At 47.3% G+C, this 21,409-nt stretch overlaps 1 protein-coding gene across 1 annotated transcript; it reads left to right on the top strand.

Moving 5' to 3' along the window:
• The first annotated feature begins 404 nt into the window (after nt 1-404).
• On the top strand, nt 405-19,686 carry NR2E1 (nuclear receptor subfamily 2 group E member 1). The gene is made up of 9 exons (XM_059942006.1): nt 405-429; nt 5,140-5,285; nt 8,529-8,616; nt 10,198-10,433; nt 11,712-11,858; nt 13,943-14,039; nt 14,427-14,576; nt 14,817-14,922; nt 19,058-19,686. Exons 1-9 carry the CDS (start codon nt 405-407, stop codon nt 19,218-19,220), a joined length of 1,158 nt encoding a protein of 385 aa, XP_059797989.1. The 3' UTR covers nt 19,221-19,686.
• Nucleotides 19,687-21,409: the final 1,723 nt, after the last annotated feature.

Raw genomic sequence — 21,409 nt, 5'->3', positions numbered from 1 at the left:
GAAAGAGAGGGATTTTGCCCTTTTTGCTTCGTAGAAAGACCATTTTCGTGTCTCCATCTCTGTTCTTCAATACCCTTCTCTTGCCTGTCCTCCCTTCTCCCTCGATCTGCTTGTCCGTCTCTCCATTTGTCTGTACATGCCTGTGTCCATACCAAGCAACATTCCCAGCAGCTGCGGTTTTGCAAGAGGCGGGAAGAAACTTAAGGATGCTTAATTTTCCACTGTGGAACGAATTCTGAGCGCCCGGGGAGCAGCGCAGCGCGCAACCGACACCCACCTGTCCGGCCCCGGAGCCTCCCAGGCTGGAGGGCGGCTGGAGAGCGGCGGCGCCCGGCGGCGAAGCGGGCGTTGCCGGCCGGGACTCGGGCAGCGCCCACCAACCGCTCCGCCCCGGGACCGCCAGCATGAGCAAGCCGGCCGGATCAACAAGTGGGTACCTATCGGGCCGCCGCGGGGCTCAGGCGCGCAGGCTGGGACGGACGGGCGGGCGGGGTGGCCGGGGAGGTCCTGCTCCGATCTCCGAGACTCCGAGCCTGGGAGAGGGACTCCAGCGGTGTGTGCGCTTTGGCCCAGCTCCTTGTAGACCATGAGTCAGTGCCTTTCGTGGTGAGGGAAGAACAATTTCGTTACCTCTGGATTGCTTGATTTCCCCCTTTCTCTGGTATGGTGGGAAGGTTACGACCCAGGCCGCCCAGCAGTCCCTCGAGTTGCCTCCACTTAGCCGCCAGGTGCGGGGAAGAGGGGGAGGAGGCGGCGGGGGCGGGAACTAGGCCGCAGCCCCAGGCTGCAGCACAATAACACGCTCGCTCAAAACTCCGAGCTCCAAAGCGCAAAAGCAACTTTGCGCAAAGCGGATTTTGAATGGAATGCTTTGCACCCCTTTTCTAGCTATTTCAAATAATCCTGCAAATTGGGAAGCAGAAACAATTTAAAAGTCACATTTTCCTTAATCCTAAATCCGCGTAGGTCATAACTGGGGAATTTAAAGTATGGCGAACCGCTCTAGCAAAGAGAGGACCAAATCCCTAATCCCAAGGAGTTTTCGAGCGGGAGCTCGGCAGAGGCAGGAGAGTGCGGCCTGTTCCCCTCCGCGCGCTCCTCTCCTTCCTTAACCCTGCTTAGCTGGAGGCTCTCCCTTGGAACGCCAAGTCGTGGCTGATCTCTCACCGCCCCTAGACGCCGGAGTGCAGGGCTGAGTGTCCGTGCGAGGGCTTTTGCGTGCACCTTGCCTGCGGACCTTGAGAATGTGCAGGCCAGAGCCGGCGCTGGGCCGGCACGGCCGCAATGCCAGGGTTTCCATGCGGCGTTTCAGTTCCCGCCTTCCGGTGGCCCGGGGCTGCGGTTTCCAGGGTCCAAGGCTGGGGGTGGTCGCTGCTGAAGTCCCCACATCCCGGAGTGCTCCCGCCGCCCTTGTCGTTTTCGCTTATAGCATTTTTGGCGCTTGTGCTTTCCTCAAACACCCCCTCCCCTCACTCCCGCTCATTGTCCCGAGTCTTTGAAAGTTAGGAGAGTCCGAGATACTTCTGAGGACTGATAATGAAGTCCCACTTGAGTGGGATGCAATTCCTCCCCGCCCTCCCAAGAAGTGGGTTGTGTTTTTACTTTGTCCGTTTGTTTTGGTTTTGGGCGCTGCCATTTTAAAAATTAAAGTGAACGTGAACAAGAAGAAAAAAGGAGAAATGTTTGGAACTAAGGCGGAGGGGGGAGAGGAGGAATCTTAGCTGCCGCCCGAAACAGAGCCGACCCTGGCGGAGGACTGGAGTTTCCAGTTAGCCTCGGGCCTACCTGGCCCTCGCTGTTCGAATCTCTGGGAAAGGAGGCGAGCTCGCATATTTTTTGTGGCCCATGTTCTGGCGTGTGTGTGTCCTTCCCGGGAGGTGCAGAAGGAAAGCCTTCCTGGTGCATTCCGAGCCTCTACCGCTAAAACTGAAGACGGCAGGGGCAGGCCTCGGCAGGCCTCGGTCCTTGCTTGCCCTGTGACAGGTCCTCGCCTCCTTCCCTGGAAGTAAGGAGCCTCAGACCCCTCGCCCACTTGGGGTGCGCAGTCGCCGGGGTTGAGGAGCCTTGAAAAGTGAGGCCTCGGAGGTGAGGGAAGGGGCGGGCGCGAACTGGGTTCGCTGGGGACCGCGCCCGCATGCTGTAGATGGACTAGGACGCAGGCGGACCGTTCGGACTTTCAGGAAAAAAGACAGAATGACACTGGGGAAACTTTGGAGCTTTCCAGCTTCCCAAGAGCCTGAGTTGGGCCTCCTAAGCCTCGAGCCCGACGCAGGTCCGGACGCCTCCGCAGGGGTTTCTCAGGCCCGCAGAACAGCAGACCCCGCCCGCGGCGCGGCGCCGCGCCATCCAGGCCTTCTCCAGACCGGTGGCGGCAGCGGGGCCCAGGCCTGCGGCCCTCGGGCCCCGAGCAGCGATGGGGTCGGCGCGCAGCGGGCGAGGTCAGGGCCGAGCCCGGCCGCGAGGTCTGCAACTCCCGCCTTGCTCGGATTCGCACAGCTGGAGAGCAGAGCGATGTCACCCGGGAGACCCGCCTGGGTGGTAACAAGACCCCGGCCAGTCACCCCTGCAGCCCAGACTAACTTCTTTCAACAGCCTCTGATGGTAATTACAGTAATCGAAGCTGCCATATATCTTTAGGCAATTATGACACACAAAAAGCCCCGAGGGGACCCCCTGGCGAGGGAAGTTAAGAACGGTTTTCCAGCCTCAGGAAACTCCCGCCTGCCTCACGTCGGAGCTCGCTCGACTTGCTAAATGAGGGGAGCTTTGCAACGGGGTCAACCAGCTTGTCTCGTGACCCAAGTCACCTTAACGTGGCTGGGTGGCGGAGTCTGAGGCGCACACCCGCTCTGCCCTGGAATTTTCTCGTCCTCCCCTGTGTGCCCCGCCCCAGGTGGGTACGCCTGTCTCTAATCTGCCCCGGGAGCCTCGGCCTGGAGGTCTGGGCAGGGGTAGAGCCGACCTGCCGCCCTGGCGGCCCCGGGGGGCCGATGGTCTAGGAGCCCCGCCCTTGGAGCCCAAGTAGCGTCGCCCGCCCCTAACTGGTCCTCCCTCCACCCCGTCGGGGTTCTCCAGAGATGCATGTCCCTGGCCTCCCGTCTGGATGGGGGGACGGGAAAGAGAACCCCCACCACTGCTCCTCCCGCTAGCTCATCTTGGCATCATCAAAACTGCCACCGGGAAGAGGAGGACAGCTGGGACGACAGGATGGCTGGACCCCAAACACCGACCCCAGCTCAGCCAGAGCGTTATGCAGAGGAGAATGGTTGCAAAATATGGAAACCAAGTTTACTGCTTTTCAGAGTGAGGGCAGCTGCTGCGCGGCCGTTGAGTTCCCTTGGGCGCAGTGACAGGTCCGAGGGGGTGAGGGACAAAACCCGATGTGGCCTCCCCTGGCTCTCTACAACCCCTTCCTTCCCCCAGCACAACCTCTCCTCCCACCCTGCGGGAGAGGGGTCGCCGAGGCGGTGGTCGCCGCGCCGCGCGCCTCCCCCGCCGCCCTTTGTCGCCATCCGAATTCCCATGCTACTTTTTTTGACGGGTCACTGGTGGCTCTATAGGCAGGTGCTACGGCGGGGTTGTAATTGCCCGGGCCGAGCCCGGTGGTTACCAAACCCCCCTCCCCAACCCTGCCGCCCGCGTTCTCCCCGCCCCCACCCCCTGCAGCTCCTCGACGGCCGCGGTCGGGGGTGCGCGCCCGCCGGATGCCTCGGAATCCACCGGCGAGTTTCCACCCTGAGGCCTCGGGCCCTTCCTGCGCGGCGCCCTCGCCTCCCCTACTCCCCTGGCCCAGTCGTCCTCCCCCTTGCCTCCCATCACCCCAGCCTAATCGTGGTCCCTAACCTGAGCGCTCCAGGAACCAGGTGCCAGCTTCACAGAGGCCAAGCCGGAGGCCGCCGGGGCCCAGACTGGAGGCCTTCGGGCCGGTAGCAGAGGGAACATTAAGTGTAAAGAAGTTAATTATTAACTAGTATTGTTAAATATCATCATCATCATTATCAAAGTATTAATTAAGTTAACTCTTTATTTAATACTCCCTTTTTTTGCACGAAGGATTTCAAAGTTCTTATGAGCCACTTCAGGCTTGTTGGACCCTTGAACCTTATAGAAAAATAGTTCCCTCCCTTATAACTTTTCGAATTTTACCCTCTCCCTAACATTCCTATAGGGTCCTCGGCCATCCCAGGCTAGAGGGGATTCCAAGGCGATTTCTCTTAAGTCAGGCGACTGTCGAGGCCACTGGGGGTGGGGGCAGTTTAGGGAAACCAGTCAGATCCTTGAAAAAATCAGCCTCAGACAGCAGTGGAAAAACAGAAAGCAAGGGACCCCCGCAGGATCTAGTGTGAGAAGGTAGGGCTTTAAGGGGGAAGACGTTGGGGAGTCGGGGTGGAGGGGTGCCGTCCCACCCTAACCTGCCAGGGAATCGACATACTTACAACACTCTCCTCCTACTTGCCTACCTCGGTGCTGGTTACTTTGGGGAGGAAAAAAATTTTTTCCTAAAAGAAATTATTTCTCAAAAGCGATCCATCAAGCATTATTTTAAATAGGTAAAGTGAAAGTTGGGCAATTACCACTACCCTTATTATCATTAATAATCCTAGTATTAGCATTACAATAATAATCCTAATAATAACAACCGCCCGGCAGCTCAGAGAAAACTCGATTGCCTTCCAGCTGCCATCCCTGGTTCCAGCCGTGTTTGTTTTTCTTCTTTTCCCTTTTACATTTCAAGTTTGTCTCCTCGCGCGCTCACTAACAACTTTCTCTGTTAAATGCAAGAGCAGGAGAGGGAGGCGGCCAAACTTTCCGCGGAGCAGAAAGGCAGCGGCGGCCGTGCTGCCGCCCCGGCCTGCTGTAATCTTTTATTCCAAAATGGGTTTCGGCGATTAGAGGAGACCCAAATACATGTAGCGGTGCATGAATAATGCTCATTGTAGGAAACTGACACTTGCTCAAGGAAAAAAAGTTTGGCTATAAAATCACTTCATTATTTGCTTTTACCGCAGCTTCGGTGCTAATCCCTTCAGAGGTCAGATTGCTTAGCATCTCTCTCTCCCTCTCCCCTTTCCTCCTTCTTCTCCGCCCTCCTCTCTCTCTCACCCCATCCCCCCTTCCCTGTCTTTCCTGCGATTTCAGGCCGTATTTTAGATATCCCCTGTAAAGTGTGTGGCGACCGCAGCTCGGGGAAACACTATGGGGTCTACGCCTGCGACGGCTGCTCGGGGTTTTTCAAACGAAGTATCCGAAGGAATAGGACGTATGTCTGCAAATCTGGAAACCAGGTACCTTAGCAGGGCTACGCTGCCCGGCTCCCCTCTGCCGCCTCCCCTTCCTTTGTTTGTGCCAAGGCCTCCTCCGAGTTTCCAAGCTGCTGAGGAGAGACCAGGCCCTGACCTCTCCTTTCCTCTCCCCTCCTTCCTGCCTCAACTCTCAGTGGCCCTTTTGCTTGGGAAAGGCGGAAAGAGGCAAGGGAAGAGAGCTGAGTTTGAAGGAGGAAAGCTGAAGTCCCAGCGTCTCCTTACACCCCCTATCAATCCCCCCCCCCTTTTTTTTAATCCTCTGACAGATTTTGACACTGGGTAAGGCCCACACCCAGTGACTATAAAGCCAGCCCAGGGGATCTAAGGAACTTTAGGATCTAAACCACAAGTGCAGGCAGGTAAAAGGGCTATTTTATGTCACTGCCACCCCAGTCCCATTCCTAGCAGCACCTAAGCTCAGTGCTCTGACCCGGGTCTGTCCGTGCAGAAGTGAAAGGCACAGGGCATTTCAGTCAGCGAAGTGAGTGTTGGCCAGTTGGAACAGAGAGGATGTGCTGTATGAGGGGCTGTGCCTTCAACTTCAGAGAAGCAGGGCTGCTTGGTAGTGGGCAGTGAGGCTTCAGCACCCATGTGACTTTAGTTGGGCCTTGTCAGAAAAGGGCAGAGTGAGCAAGAAGAGAAAGTGCCCAAGGAAGGAAACTGGGAGCCTCTCCATGGCCCCCATATCTTCACTTTCTCTGCTTCGAAGAGGTGCCTGGTTGATTCTGTTTTGATCTTGAGCAGGCAGAACTGTTTCAAAGAGACAGAGGAGTAGGGGCATGGGTTGAGTGTGAGCCAAAGCTTCCAGAAAGAGTGAGCAGACCCCTCCCCCTGACTCAGTTTCCAGTTCAGTAGTAGGTTTATTTCAACCTAGGAGATCAGCCTTTTGGTCCCACACTTGGCCTTCTCCTTAGCCAGGCACACAGACCCTAAATACAGAGTGACCATCTCCACTTCCAAGAAGATCCTGGAGAGCGCAGTAATCAGAAAACATCCTTTGGTAACTAAAATGTTAAAACGTTTTCGCTAATTAATATATATGATACACATATATACAAACACATATATTGTCTGGTGCTAGTGAATTGTTTATCTTTTTCTGAACCTATGTCTGCTCATACCAATTTCTGATAGATTTGGATTATCAACAAAAACAAGAACAAGAAGATGCTGCATTTGGATAAGTTATTTTGAACTCCAGCCCTGTTACCTGTTTAATTGGGTCCATAGCTCTGTATCAGTTTCTCGCTTCACCATATGGACACATCACATTATATACACACAGGACTGTATCCCAGTAGCTCCACAAGAATATGGGATTACTGTGGGTCATCAGACTTGAGCAGGCCTCTACTTAAGTTATCTTTTACTTTTATGCAATGCACAGAATTGGGGAATCAAAACCTCAGATGTTATGCTTGATATTTTCAAAGGGGTTGGCTATCAATTCAAACATATTGATGTCAGCCCAAGTGCTTGTAAAGGAGTGTTGATAGACTCATCAGGCATGGTGGTCCTCTTCTTACACAGAGAATAAATGGACTTAGCTGAGGTGCGCATCTGTCTCTCAGGCTCCAGATATTTATATACATTTGATCTGATTTGAAGACACTCTTAAGAACTAATGAAGACTTCTATTATGCATTAGTATGTTTATCAGAACACTAGGAGGATAACATTTGACGATAGGCATATGATTGCATTTAATAATAAGTTATTTAAACCTCTTTACATTGAGCTATTACACTGGCCAGCAAAGATGACCTGAAGAATTCAATTAGGAAAAAAATTTATTTCCTTTCTCTCTTTTATTCTAAGCTTAGGTAAACAGCATTCTAATTTATTATTAACAGTAATGAGGATGTTTAGAAATTATTATGAACTTCTGCTCTACCTTTATTTTAAATAAATCAACGTATTTTAAATCAGAGGGTGTGATCTCATAAAACTGTGTGTTTGAGTGTATAATTTTTTCCTAAGGGATATTTCAGAAGATATGCTTACTCCAAATTCAGAGTATATGAATTTTGAGATTATGAAACAAAATAAAAATACATTTATTTTATTCTCTTTCTTCCCACTGTAAATGTAAAAGTAGCAAGTAGTATAAACAGAGCACCAAACTTCTTATGTATTTACTGTGTATAAAATACACATGTAGACATGACTCTTTATGAATCTATGTATATGTTCTCTCAGTAATAACACCTAACATCGAGTGAATGCCATTAGAAATTTTCTCTGTTTTCCTCTTTTAATGGCCAATATTTTTCCAGAAAATTGCATTGGATAAAACATTTATTTTCTCATGCATCTCAGATAAGTATTTCTAAGGCACAATTACCTCTTTTTTTTTTCTGTTATCTTGCTAATATTCTCAGTCTATGTTATCATTTTGTCAGACAGTCCATCACATTATCTTCCTGGTCATATTTACATGGTGGGCATTTCTAGAATTTGTCCAGGCCTTGGGCTCTTCCCTTCCCATTCTCACATCTGTAAGCCTTGCCCTCCTAACCACTCTGGCTTCTGCCTCACCTTCCAGGAATGGCTGTGTTTCTATGAATCTGGGCTAAAGCTAGTCTTTAAGACAACTCTCAACATGCTGGTCAGAAGCATGGCTTTGAGTACAAAGGCAAGAGAGAAAACAGGAGAGTGGAGAATAATGGGAAATATTTATCTGACGGATAAATGGGCTCACCCAGAAAGTGACAGAAAGAGGTAGAATCAAGACCTGAAAGTGGAAAGAATAGTTGGTGGGAGGGGGACGTGGCAGGGGTCCTGGCAGGCAAGCCTGCTCCTTGCAGAGCTCTAAGGCCTCCTCCTCCAGGGCAGGTCGCTGTCTTCGGTCCTGAAAAGTCTCGCCCCGCTCCAACCCCTCTGCGCCTGGCGGAAGTTCCCCTCGGGAGCTCCTCCCCACGCAGCGTAGTCTGGGCAAAGCAGGAGCTCTGACCCTTCACCTGATTTGAGAAGGACTTTCCTTCTTGTCCGCTTGCATAGGGTCAGGGGCTGGTCCTTTTGAAGTAGCCCCGGGAATCCCAGCCCTTTCTCTTCCTGGCCTTGCTGGTGCCCAAGGCCCTCGCGTTTCGCGGACCCAGGCTTGCAGCTCCGGGGTCTGTTGCGGGGTCCGTACCCGCCTCCACGCCTTTTCCCCGACCCGGCGCCGGCTTCGCGTCCCCAGCCTAAAGGTCCTGGGGGCCGCTGACCGCCTGCGCTCTGTTCCAGGGAGGCTGCCCGGTGGACAAGACACACAGAAACCAGTGCAGGGCGTGTCGGCTGAAGAAGTGTTTGGAAGTCAACATGAACAAAGATGGTAATCTATTCTTAGTACATCTTTTTATCCTTATGTTGGTTGAGTAGTAAGTAAATTATGTGTACAGAAAATAATGGCACTCCTATGCATATAAATCATCTCCTGAGCATTTCTTTCCAGGTGCTGGGAATTGGCCTCCGGCTTTAGTCATCTCCCTGCATGAGCCCCACCCCCACCCCACTGAACTCCCCAGGGCAAGACCCATGCCCACGTGGGACACTTGCGCCTCACAACCATCCCCACGAAGCCAGCGTTCTTGGGGCCCCCACTCTGCTGGGGACACACGTGTGACATTCTTAGCCTCCCATCCTGATTCCTCTTCTCACCTCTCCTTGCAGCCCTTTTGTGGCCAGACTTAAGCCTGTTAGCCTCCCGCAGGGTCTTGCTGTCTAGATAGTCTCCTGGAGAGGATATCTTGGGGACTCGGAGACGGGTTGAAGGAGGAAGGGCAGAGACACGAACACGCGGAATGTCCACCCCTTGTTTGTAGACTCACCAAGATGACAAAATCAGGACCGTTGTGGCGATCTGAGCTTTTTCAGGGCCTTCTCTTAGTTCTAAAGAAAGGGGCTGGAGGGGCAGAGTGATGCCAGTGGGTGCCTCGGACACCCAGCTCCCAGAAGGCTCTTAAAGGCGCGCAGCAAGAACTAGGTCGTCAGGATGCTTCTTGGGCTTAGAGTGCAATCCAAGCTCGTGCCCGGAGGTGGCCTGGCGAGGGCGCCCCAGGCCGGGACGTGGCAAGGGTCTTGGCTGGGAGGGAGGGATGGGGCCTCAGGACTGGGTGCCGAGTGGGCTTTGCCCGGACGGAGGCCTGGGCGGGGTGGCATCTCCACGAGGTACGGCTCCCATTGGGGAGAGTTCCTTCCTCCGCGGCTCAGGAAGCAGGAGGGAGCGTCCAACCTGTTGAACTTGTGTATTGACAAGTTGTCAAGCTCGTCGAGCGGAAGATTGCCCTGAATTAATTTGTTTGTTTAAACTGTTGGTGGTAATTGTCACATCTCCCCTGCCTTCTTCCAGCACACTCTGAGAGGGCTTTCCCTCATCCCATTCCCCAGCGGACCCGGGGTCGGGTCCTTTTCTCCTGGGGTCCTCGGAGGCCAAACGGCATTTCCAAGTGGGGCGGGGGATGGAGGTGGGGGGGGGGAGTTGTCGTCGAGCGGATTGGGAAAAGTGTGTGCAGAGACGCTGTGCCTAGCTGTGCGCAATGCTCCCTCTACCCTCGATTGCGGTCGAGACCTAGCTACTCCTGCCCAGAGGGTCTCTGGTTTCCCTGCTACCTTCCCTGGGTGCGGAGGAGCCCTCAACCGACAGAGAACACACCTAGTCTTGCCTGAGGCTCGGGTATTAGTGTGACACTTTGGGCCGGGCTGCTCTTCTCGGCTTCAGCTTCCTTATGCAAACAGTGTAAGGGTTAAACGGTCTCAGAGCGCCCTCCACCCTCACATTCCTTCTCCCTCCTTCTCTTCACCTCCCGGGTGCCCTTGCCTGTCCAGACGCAGCTTTTGGCCCGAGAGCGCGGCAGCGTCTAAGTGTCACCGAGTCTCTGACCTCGGGCGTGCGCCGGTCTGTCTGTCTCTGTAGCCGTGCAGCATGAGCGGGGGCCTCGGACGTCCACCATCCGCAAGCAGGTGGCCCTATACTTCCGTGGACACAAGGAAGAGAACGGGGCGGCCGCGCACTTCCCCTCCGCAGCACTACCCGCGCCGGCATTCTTCACCGCGGTTACGCAGCTGGAGCCCCACGGCCTGGAGCTGGCCGCCGTGTCCGCCACCCCTGAGCGGCAGACCCTCGTGAGCCTGGCTCAGCCCACGCCCAAGGTCAGTGACCTTGCTGGGCCCGAGACCTTTCCGAGTGGAGGGCGGAGAGGGGCGCGCCCATTCTTTCTCAGCTGGCATGGCTCAGCCAAAAGATGGAGAGAGAGAGACCTCACGGGGTGCTCGGGGCTTCGCCGAGCTCTGCGGGGAGCTCTAGACCTCCCTCTCTCCCCTGTTGAGCTAGGGGTGCTCAAATTTTAGTGTGCAGTGAAGTCACTCTCTGAGCTGACTACAAACGTGGCCTCCTAGGCCCATCCCCCTTTCAGCAAATTTGAAGTGGGGCCCAGGAACCTGTGTCTTTAGAAAACACCTAGTGTAAAGCCCTGGCTGAACTAAGAGGGCAGCCTAGGTGTTCCTGGAGGACAGAAGAGCAGAGTTTGTTTTTAGAAGAAAGAAGTTGCCTACAGCTGGCAGAAGAGCTCCTGAATTGCAACTGCAGGGATCTAATCTCTTGGGCAAAGCCATGGGTCCCTAATGCAAGAGAGAAATGTGGAGCTCACCTTGTTAGGACAGTTTGAAGAACCTGGCTTCATTTCCCACTCCCCGTACTCTCTTCTGAGCCGCATGAATTTACACAAGAATTGAGCCTCTACTAGCAGGGACACAGTCAGAACCACCTCAAAAGGCTGCCACCTAGGGACTACCTTCCAGGCTTCCAGTTGGAAGCCCCAAAGCCCCCAGTCCAGGCCGAGAAGGGCTCCAGATCTCTCTCCCCCAGAGGAGGGCCAGCTGCAGCCCCACACTGCAGGGAAGCCAAACACCTGGGCACATGCACACACACAATATTTGCTATTGCTTTCTTATCCTTGATGTGTATAATAAGCTTGGGAAAGTAGTGTTATGAATATGTCGTCAGTTATGAATGGGAATGCTCTATGAATGATTAAGATGTCTAATTGAAATATTTCCATAATATACTAATCCTTTCTAAAAATACTCATATGCATATTTGTGTTTGGGATGCCTATTAATTTATACTTTCTCCACATCTACTTTTATTTACTCAAATGCAAGAAGCTCTTGTCTAAATTGGGAGACAGGCTTGGCACTTGGCTCAGCCTGGGGAAAATTTGCTGCAGGGGATAGAAAAGCCAGATGCCCCTCTTGAAGGAACAGGCTGCCAAAGAGTGGAAATGAGCCTCTCCCATCAATTATTATTCCCCAAACTCTATAGATATTCCTATCTCCTTCACTGGTCTAATTAGAAAGTTTAAAATTTGGCTCTTCTTGCAAAGCTGCAGTTTCCTTACTCCCTGGTGTTTCTCTTGCTTCCCCACCCAGTACCCCCATGAAGTGAATGGGACCCCAATGTATCTCTATGAAGTGGCCACAGAGTCAGTGTGTGAATCAGCTGCCAGGCTTCTGTTTATGAGCATCAAGTGGGCTAAGAGTGTGCCAGCTTTCTCCACGCTATCTTTGCAAGACCAGGTATGACCAAGAGGGCGCTGAGCTCTTGGGGGAAGGGGGTTGGGAAAGAAGCAACAGTAGTCAGTCTTATGAAACTAGAAGTTACCTGGATAAATCACCAAGGCCAGGCATCCGTTCTTAACTGCAGTAGGAAATGATTTTTCTTAGCTTCTTGCTGTGGGTTCAAAATAGCTAGCTATGGAATCCTTACTAAGAAATGTAATTATGTTATTTCAGGAAAGTTGGATATGATCTAAAAAAACACAAATATACAAGACCATATCTTTTTTTTAGTTTAATTGAAACATCAAATTTAATCACAAATTTTAAAAATCTTAATGATTTTTAAAATTGTTAATAAAACAATATTTTCTTAAGAACACTGGAACTGAGAGACATAGAATGTGATGAGAGTATTCCCTTGTAAGATTTTGGGAACTAGTCTCATTATTTTATATTTGCAGCTTTATATTTTCCATTGTGATGCTCATAGTTTTGGCCACTGATTGATCAGCATGAAGGATTAAAGAGTGCATTGCACACCTCCCTTGATTCTTCAAGTGCTTTTAGAGTTTTTGTAAACAAATAGGTCTGGTGCATAATCCTGTGGTTGTAAATGACATTAAGAGGGAGAAAACAAAGTATGTGCCTTTAAAATTGCATCGTACCGAAACTCAGAAGTTTTGTTGTTAGGAATATCAGAAATGGCCTCTGCCAGAATTTTTCTGCCCTTAAGGGAAAGAAGTAAAATGAAGTGTTCACAAAAATTGGCTGTCACCAGCACATTCATGGAAATTAATGACAAATTTCCCAAAAGGCTAATAAGTAGCTCCAAAAGCAAAGGATTTGTTTCTTTAATTCATTTGATACCTAATTAAAGTATAATAGTGCCCCTTAATATGAAGTACATTTCCTACAGAGAGCCCTGGCAATGTGCTCAAAACATTTAATCTTCTAGCATGGGATGTTCTTTTTTTCATGGCCTGGACTTTCAGACATGTTCAGAATTAGACGTTGTTTACCTTGCATTTTTAAAGTATTATTTTCTGTATTTAATGCAATAAAACTGAAAATAAAGCACTTTGAAAATTAAACCTTTTGGTCTAATTGTGATTTTGGTTACAAGCCTTCACAATTCAGCCCTTAGCTCTCAAAAGAAAACCCTCTCACATCCAGAACTGACTGTTTTTTGAGAGATTTTTCAAAAACAAATTTTTCAAGATGGTTAGTTTCTATCTTTGACCAGCTTTACTGGTTGACTCTGACCATTTGCTCTGTGTGTGTGTGTGTGTGTGTGTGTGTGTGTGTGTGTAAGTTGGCTATTTTTTCTCAAAACAAGTATTTGTAGACTATTTAATCCAAACAAAATTTACTTACTGTCTGCCACTTAGCCCTTCGGTGGAAACCCTTCAACAACAAGCAAACTGCAGTGAAGTGGAATCCAGTATATTAATTTCGAAAAGGAGCCAGATTTTCATTTTAAATATTCAGTAGCACATTTTAATAGAATGAAAATGACAAGCACCTTGATGCTGTCCACTTATGAGTCTCAGAAAAATCAGGCAGTGAGATGAGGTAAACTCAGCAAAACCCGATTAACATAATTACACCCTGATTTCCCTGCATGCCTCTTGGGAATTAGTGATCGCTCTCCCAGCCCAGCCCGCTCAACCCTCCAGGAAGATGGGGGCCCACATCTGCATGCTTAGTCTGGAATCCTCAACCCCTGATAATATCAACATTTTCTATGAGGGGAATCTGCCTGCTGTGCTGCTGGTGACATTTCATAGAGCCTGGGTCTCCTGAAAAGTTTCTAGGTGGTCAGGAACAAATGGATGCAAGAACAAGAAGGGTAAACCCTTTTCCAAGGGAAGCAAAATTTGGGGAATTGGAATGGCTGACTCTCAAATGCATGTGCTTAAGTATAGACACCTTTTAATAAAGGAAAATACGAGAAAATAAGGGAAAGCTAGAATATTCAGAGGAAAAACTATCAGGACAGGCATTTAAAACACTTCTTAAAATGATGGAAATTTACATATTGAAATTGTTTATAAATTTATAAATTACACACTATATTATATTATACATCTATTGTATGACAGCTGATGCTTTTGGAAGATGCTTGGAGAGAACTGTTTGTTCTAGGAATAGCACAATGGGCCATTCCGGTTGATGCTAACACTCTACTGGCTGTATCTGGTAAGAATTGCACAATTTAATGACTTTGTTGTAGAAATTACCATAAAAATACATTACTGAAAAAAGAACAACATGTAAAGAATAACAAATTCCTGCTGAACAATAGAGTATACCTGTCATTTATAAATCTATATTTAAATGCAAATAATGTTGTTTTGTTGTATTCATGACTGCTTGCATTGTTATTTAAATGCAAATTACTGTGTTTGTTATCATCCAAGAGAAGATTTTATATTAACTTTCATACAATATAGCCAGTTTACATGGAATCAGATATCTTAGAGTGACAATTGAATAGATATTGATATGCAGGATTTTGTCAAAAATCAATATTAAATCATGAAAATGCCTTCATGTTAGAGCATTTATTGCATATTTTTATTCTAGGCATGAATGGTGACAACACAGATTCCCAGAAGCTGAACAAGATCATATCTGAAATACAGGCTTTACAAGAGGTGGTGGCTCGGTTTAGACAACTCCGGTTAGATGCTACTGAATTTGCCTGTCTAAAATGCATCGTCACTTTCAAAGCTGGTAAGCAGACACAAACTGCTGTCTCTTCTCCTTCCCCAGTTTTGCCATCACTAATTCGGCCACCTCCAAGTCCAAAAAAGAGGTGATGGTTTTCAAGAGAGCTGATACTCTTAGTCTGACTCCATTTTCGATAGCCATGGAACCTGCATGTTCTTCTGCTGGCCATCCACTTCCAGAGAGTGCTTTCCCCATCTGCATTTCCTGTGCTGCCTATCACAATTTCCTGGTCTTCATTTCTAGTTCCTACACACAGTGGTTCTGAACTGAGAAGTTTCCGGAATGCTGCCGCCATCGCAGCTCTTCAAGATGAGGCTCAGCTAACTCTCAACAGCTACATCCATACCAGGTGACCCTTGTTTGCCTTGAACATGTACTTAAGAAAATTGCTTCCATTGTGAATGTGTGAGCAGACAGCAAAAAGCCAGTTCAAACATTGTGACTAATTATCCTGTTGCCAAGCCAGTTAATTTAATTAGAATCTATGTCCTCATGTATTTCGAAGGGTAGGTGAGAGGAGCAAATCAAATTAGATTACAAAACTGAAAGCACTGCCAGACACCTTACACCTTTCCTGGATGAACAAGTTGATCCATCAATATAGCTAAACACATTGAGGTGAATGGGCCCAGATATGAGAAAGGTGAAAAATGAAGGCTAAAGTGTTATGTTAGTTGATATATTAGAGAGTGGTCACACGATCCTTTAAAAAAGGCAAGTGCCTTTCTTTGGATGCCAATCCCAAATAGAAGGACCAGAGAACTTTCTAAAGAGGTCATCTTTAACCCCATCATGACTGCTGTCTGGCTTTGGTGTTTGGTATCTGTTGAGCTATTTTGAGTCATAGCACCCATCATGTTACTTCTGGCCAAGCAAAGCCCACTGACAGAGGCTGTTCTTGGCTATTTGTAGAAACTCTCCGTCACTGGGGTTCCAGCAGTGCTCCTCCTGGCCCACCAAATAGGCAAATCCACCACGAGGTCTACAGACTTTCTGATTCCGTTTTCAGACGAAAAAAGCAAGGCTTTTAAAGAGCAGTGAAACCTTTCTAGCTTCCTAAGTTACGGCTGCAGTAGATCTGCGGTTAGAATAGAGTTGCTCTTCTTACTTATTCTCTAGATTGATCTTGAAGAGAAGCCCATGGAAACCAGTCTCTATCATCTCAACATCACCCACAGACACTATGCTGGGAGTAACTAAATCAAATGGGTAGAGGCAGTTAATGCTTCCATTACTGAAGGGGTCAAAGAAACCCCAAGTCACCTGTATTCATTTGGGATGATACCACTTCTGCAGGGATCTCCTTATTTCTTTTATAAATCCTCTTTTGAATACTAATGAGTAAAACTGTTCCCTGTCCCAGAGTCGTTGAATGTAGATTTCGGAATTCCTATTCCTGAAAGCTTTAGGCTTCACAGTAGATCTTCAATAGCCAACAGCAACCAATATCTATTGAGTGCTTACCGTGTGCTTTACAACCCAGCATATTATGATTTTCCCTAAAAGTAGGGCGAGTATACAAACAAGTAAATTTGTAAAATGTGAGTTTAACAACAACAACAAATTGTTCCCTGTCCATGGAATATCACTGAAACTGTGATGAGTGATAGAGCCTGTGTATGTTTTTCCGAATTAAAGTTCCGTGGTTTTAAATTTAAAATCCACATTAACTTTCAGAATGTATATAGTAAGCGCTTAAGTTTGTTCAGAATTATAAAATGGAACAGTACATAATTTGGGCACTTTTTCCCTACTAAAAACTAAATTGTATATCATAACTGACCTCTGACATTTAGGGTCTTTAAGGTATAAAGAACATCACACCAGGAGAATATGATACTAGGTATTGATTCAGTCAAGCCTTTGCTGAGTACTCGCTTTGTGCAGGGTGGCTGGTGAGCACTGTGGAAGACGAGAAAGGACAAGATACTACCCATGATCATTACAGGAAGTAGGCAGAAGTGTTACTCCAATTCAGACCAGGGAAGAGAAAAAGCAAAGTAGGGAGTGAGAGAGATGAATTCTAGTTGGAGGGAGTGAGAAAAAAATCTGGAAAGTCTGATGGATGGAGAAGACATGTGAGCTAGTTCTTGGATTCCAGCAGGAGAGAAGGGGACCAATAGGAGGCAGAAGAGGGGCTGGTAGAGGTGCCATGGAAGGTGCCAGAGAGGGAGTAAGGAGAGTCTGAGAGAGCCTGACGTTTCAGGAGCTGCTTCTAGGATGACCTGAGAGAGTTAAACCACAAATTAACAGAAGTCTATTTTAGAGAAATGACAAGTATACTACTTCTCTGTCACCCTCAAAACAAGGAAATTATTCATGGAAGGAACACATCTGCTTTGACATGAGCCTTTCATTTCATGATATCAGCTACAGCTAGAATTTAATATTAATATCTAGAGTCATACATGTGACAAAACTGACTATACCTTACTGCTTAGCTCCTTCAAATCAGCGAACATTCTCCTCTAGCACTTTCCTGTCTAGAAAAATAAAATCTGAAATTGAGAAGTTAATGTGGCAAACTGAGCTAATTGTTACAGCCCGGTAAGTGATTTCTCTAATTATCTAGGACATAAGGAGAGGGCTAGAAATTGGCATTTCAAACAAACTATATATAACTATGTGTAACAACTATATATAACTATATATAATAATAAATAATTTAGTTATATATAATAAACTATATAACTGACAATCAAATACCCAAATCTGTGACAGACACAGAACACTTACACCTGGAAAGAAAACTTCCAGTTATGTATGCTGATGGATGAAGTCAAGGGCATAGATACTCTACAAAATAATTTTGAGCAGTCAGAGAGCCCCTCTCTTTCTTTCCTTCTCTCTCTGTCTCTGTCTCACACACACACATACACATGGTTATTGTTTCTGGGTAGTAGAGTACTCCACATATAATAAACACTTAATTTGTGTTGACTGACTAACCAGCCCCTTCCTAACTAGAGAATAAAATAAGTGGGTGAGTAGGTGAGTGGATAATCTACTCACAGAAAATCAAGAGTTAATTGTCTATGGAGTCACCAAAATACGTCCTTTCTGAAAGTAATTATTTCCCACAGTGTTTTCTCACTGTGGGAAACTTCAGCATGTTGGGTGGATGCTGCAGACACGGTGGGGGCTTATTTAGGCAGCCACTGCTTCCCACCCACTGCAGGGGCCTTCTCTCCTCTGCCTGCCTGAGAAGGGAAACAGAGCTGTTGAAGAGAGTAAGTGGCCAAGGTGGAAGGGAGACGTGGGTCTTGGGATTACTTTCCAGGAAACGTAGGAGATGTTTTTGGCAAGTAGAGTAAGCGGTGGGATTTATGTATTTTTTTAAATGTAGAGGACCTCCACCGTGTCCATACCACATTATTAAAGGTGGTCTGGTGGTCCCTGTCCATTGGTGGTCATGAAGCTGGGCAGTGAAAGAGCCAAATGAGGTCCTCAGAGGCCCAGAATGAATTATCAGCCTCATATCAGGTTGAAGAGAGGGACTCTCTTGTGCCCAAAGCTAAGAGACAAGCATGAAAGTTGTTCCCCTGGACTCTGTTTGCATGGTGGGGTTATTGGACAGTTAAACTCAATGTTCAGCCACCTAACTCCTGTGTAGGAATTGATATCTGTCAGTTTCTAGCACCTGTGGCCGTGGATTGAACCTGGCTGAGTCACAGATAAGTGTCTCCAGAGGTCAGTCTTTTGGGTGGTTTGTGTCAGTGGAGGGAGACCTCCTGGTGGACTGTATTGACACCTGATTCCAAGCTACTGACTGAAGACGCATCAGGGCTGCAGCGAGGAGGTGGCTTATAGGCATCTAAAGGCAGCAGAAAATTGAACTTGCACATCTGAGCACAGATGCATGTTGGACATCAAGAGAGGAAATTGTTCAGCAATTTCTCACATCTTTAATTATATGCCAATTTCATTGACATGAAAGTTGGGTGGCACTGCCAGCCAACAGAACTTAGTCTTTAATTTGCAGTGTAATAAGGAGGGAATTATTCCTGAGAGTGACTAAGTATAGTGCCTGAATAATAATTTAGAGAATTGCGTAGAAAAGGAATCCATTTTATTTGAGGGAAATAGCCTCATGAAGGAGTCTTGAGAATCAGAAAATGTGAATGTTGTCACTAGTTTTGTCATCAGTACCATTGGTTGGTTTCTACACTGGCAACCTTAAGTTTATTATTTGGTCTAAACTTAGTACCATGTTTCTTAAAATTATTTTTTATCCAAAAAAACTGCAACCCCTGTGCTAATGAGGAGACAGTCACCGTGCGCTTTTGGCAGCGTCATTATGTTCTCCATGCCTCGATTATTCCACCTGCAAAACAGGGACAGTAGTGCCTGGCTAGGACTCTGTAGTATGTTATTAAAGAGGCTGAATCAGGAAATTAAGCTGAAGATGGTGTGTGTTCAAGGATGAGATATTAAGCCTGTTAGTGATGGATGTTACCTTGCTTTCATGGCTTCTCCTATTCCAGATATCCCACTCAACCCTGTCGCTTTGGAAAACTCCTGTTACTTTTGCCAGCTTTACGTTCTATTAGTCCATCAACCATAGAGGAAGTGTTTTTCAAAAAAACGATCGGCAATGTGCCAATTACAAGACTGCTTTCAGATATGTACAAATCCAGTGATATCTAAGCTCTCCAAGTCCCTACTTTTCAGGATGGGACAGTATCTGATGAACTTCTACCCATGGAGAACAAGCCTCAACTAACAAACCCTTCAGGAAGCATAAACCTGGGAATGTGTAGCCTTCAGGAAAAAATGTCAATTGACACAAAACAATTCCAGTAGCTCTGACCTGCTGCCTCACCCAGGGTGGGGTGGCCTGGAAGGAAAGGGGGTGTAAGAGGACCGCCTGAGCAGAGAGGACTCACTGCTACCATGCCCTGGGAGGGGACCGAATTCGGGGTTGCCACAGGCCAGGCCATTCTGCCTCTTACCTGGAAGATCAGGCTGATCTATCAACAGCTGAAACATAAGTAGAACATTTTTTTTCCCTTTTAGCGTATAAAGTTGGGTAACCAAATATAGTTCTGTGTATAACATCATACAGCAGCCTTCAGAACTATCTTATGTTGAAGAACTTATTTTAAAGATAATGGTTAGGTTTTAAATCAAAAGTTTTATCAAAAGTTTCCCTTCTATTGTACTACTTCATAAAGTGGCCTTCAGAACTGAGTTAATAAGTGAAAGGTAGCTTATGCTGTGAGATTTGCTTTTTTCTCTCCTTCCTTTCTCTTTCTTTCTTCCTCTTCCTCCTCCTCCCCTTCCCCTTCCCCTTCCCCCTTCTCCTTCTCCCCCTCCTCCTCCTTCTCCTTCTTCTTCTTAATACCATAGGCCAGGCAACCTTGTCAAAGGAATTGGTGGACGAAAATGAGATTCTCACCAGGACTTCAGGTTGGATAACATCTAAAAATAGAAGAGCTTTACTAAAAGAACACAAGTCGAGGGAGGATGAATAAAAACAGCAAAACCAAATAAAGTGGAGATGAATGATGGAGTGAGGCAGACTGCTGTCCCATTAACATAGTGCTGAAACCAAAGGCAATGGGGGTCCAAACTCGTGTTTCCGCGAGTCACACCAGACGGTAAATGAACAGAGACATGAGACCAGAAGGAACTTCAAGGAGATGGATGCTAAAGGGCTTCTTGATCCAATGCTAACAGCCTGAGACTCTTCAATGCCTTTCAGAAAACCGGTTTCTAGTAAAGCTTTGAATGCCTGCACGTGCACACACACACTTCGTCCTACACTATAAGCTGCTCCTTTGGTATGAATCTCTACTTATGGAAATGTAGAAACAAACATTTTAAAATAGCTGCTGTACTTTTCACATTTTGATTTATTAGGTACTAGCACTGAGGAAAAATATTCAGCACTTGGACTATTATAGGATGAGTAAAACTTTCCTTGTATAAAGTGAATTAACTGATTTGTGAAGTTAAAAGGTTGTACTCATTGTATTTACAAAGAATAAAAAATATATTGAATTTAAATGAACTCTGCCTGATTTCTTAGCCTCCCTCCCTGGCTGGTTCTTATCCACCAGTTATAAGGCGGCCGCGGCAGCTGGTGTAAAAACTGAAGCTCAGAGCACTGCAGCCTGAAGAACTGAACCACAAAGGCAATTTCCTTTTTACAGTGGATCCCATTTGTAAAACGATGAATAAAGAAATAAAACATAAGATTCCGTTCTCTGCAGCTCTCAAACGTAATTGCATCTGTTAGAAAAATTGCTGTGTGAGGAAGAAAGAGGCCGATTAACAGAGTCTTCATTCACTCACTCCTCTGTTTCTAACTCTCTTGCCAACATTTCAGTCCTGACCAGGAACTTAAAATTATTTAATGATCAAAAAGATAAAGTGTGAAGAACCATATTGGTGAGTAAGATGTGGAAAGAGCGGTAGAAAGTGCGTTGAGATGTTCCCAGCAAATCTCAGGGCACTGGTCCCACAGCCAGAAGCCGGTGGTGGAAATCAGAGTTGCCCAAGGCCATGGGCACTATGCGTTCCTCCTGGGCAGCAGCTCCAGCAAGAGTCTGGAGCAGAGGCACTAGCATCTCTTGGCTAAACTGACTTGGCAGATAGCATGTGTGGAAGTTCAATCAGCCATCCACTCCTAGTCCACTAATTCCACTGAGAAAAAGAAGTTGGTCTTAAAGGAAAGCAAGTTACTCAAAGATGTGTACAAGAATGTTCTTTACAACACTGTTCATATTTAAAAACTAAAATGTCCACCAACAGAGAATAGATAAATTGTGGTAAATACAGACAGTGTTACAATAGTTCAAGTGAATGGACTAGAGCTGATGTATAACATAGGT

The sequence above is a fragment of the Balaenoptera ricei genome, chromosome 12, assembly GCF_028023285.1.
Source record: "Balaenoptera ricei isolate mBalRic1 chromosome 12, mBalRic1.hap2, whole genome shotgun sequence".
NCBI lineage: Eukaryota > Metazoa > Chordata > Mammalia > Artiodactyla > Balaenopteridae > Balaenoptera > Balaenoptera ricei.
This window is presented reverse-complemented; position numbering and strand designations above follow the sequence as displayed.

Excerpts from the sequence above, each read along its gene's own strand:
- NR2E1 (XM_059942006.1), top strand. The coding sequence starts at position 405 with ATGAGCAAGCCGGCCGGATCAACAA. Across the intron at positions 10,434-11,711 it reads TGGCTCAGCCCACGCCCAAG|TACCCCCATGAAGTGAATGG; the intron begins GTCAGTGACCTT and ends TTCCCCACCCAG. Across the intron at positions 14,577-14,816 it reads CATCGTCACTTTCAAAGCTG|TTCCTACACACAGTGGTTCT; the intron begins GTAAGCAGACAC and ends CTTCATTTCTAG.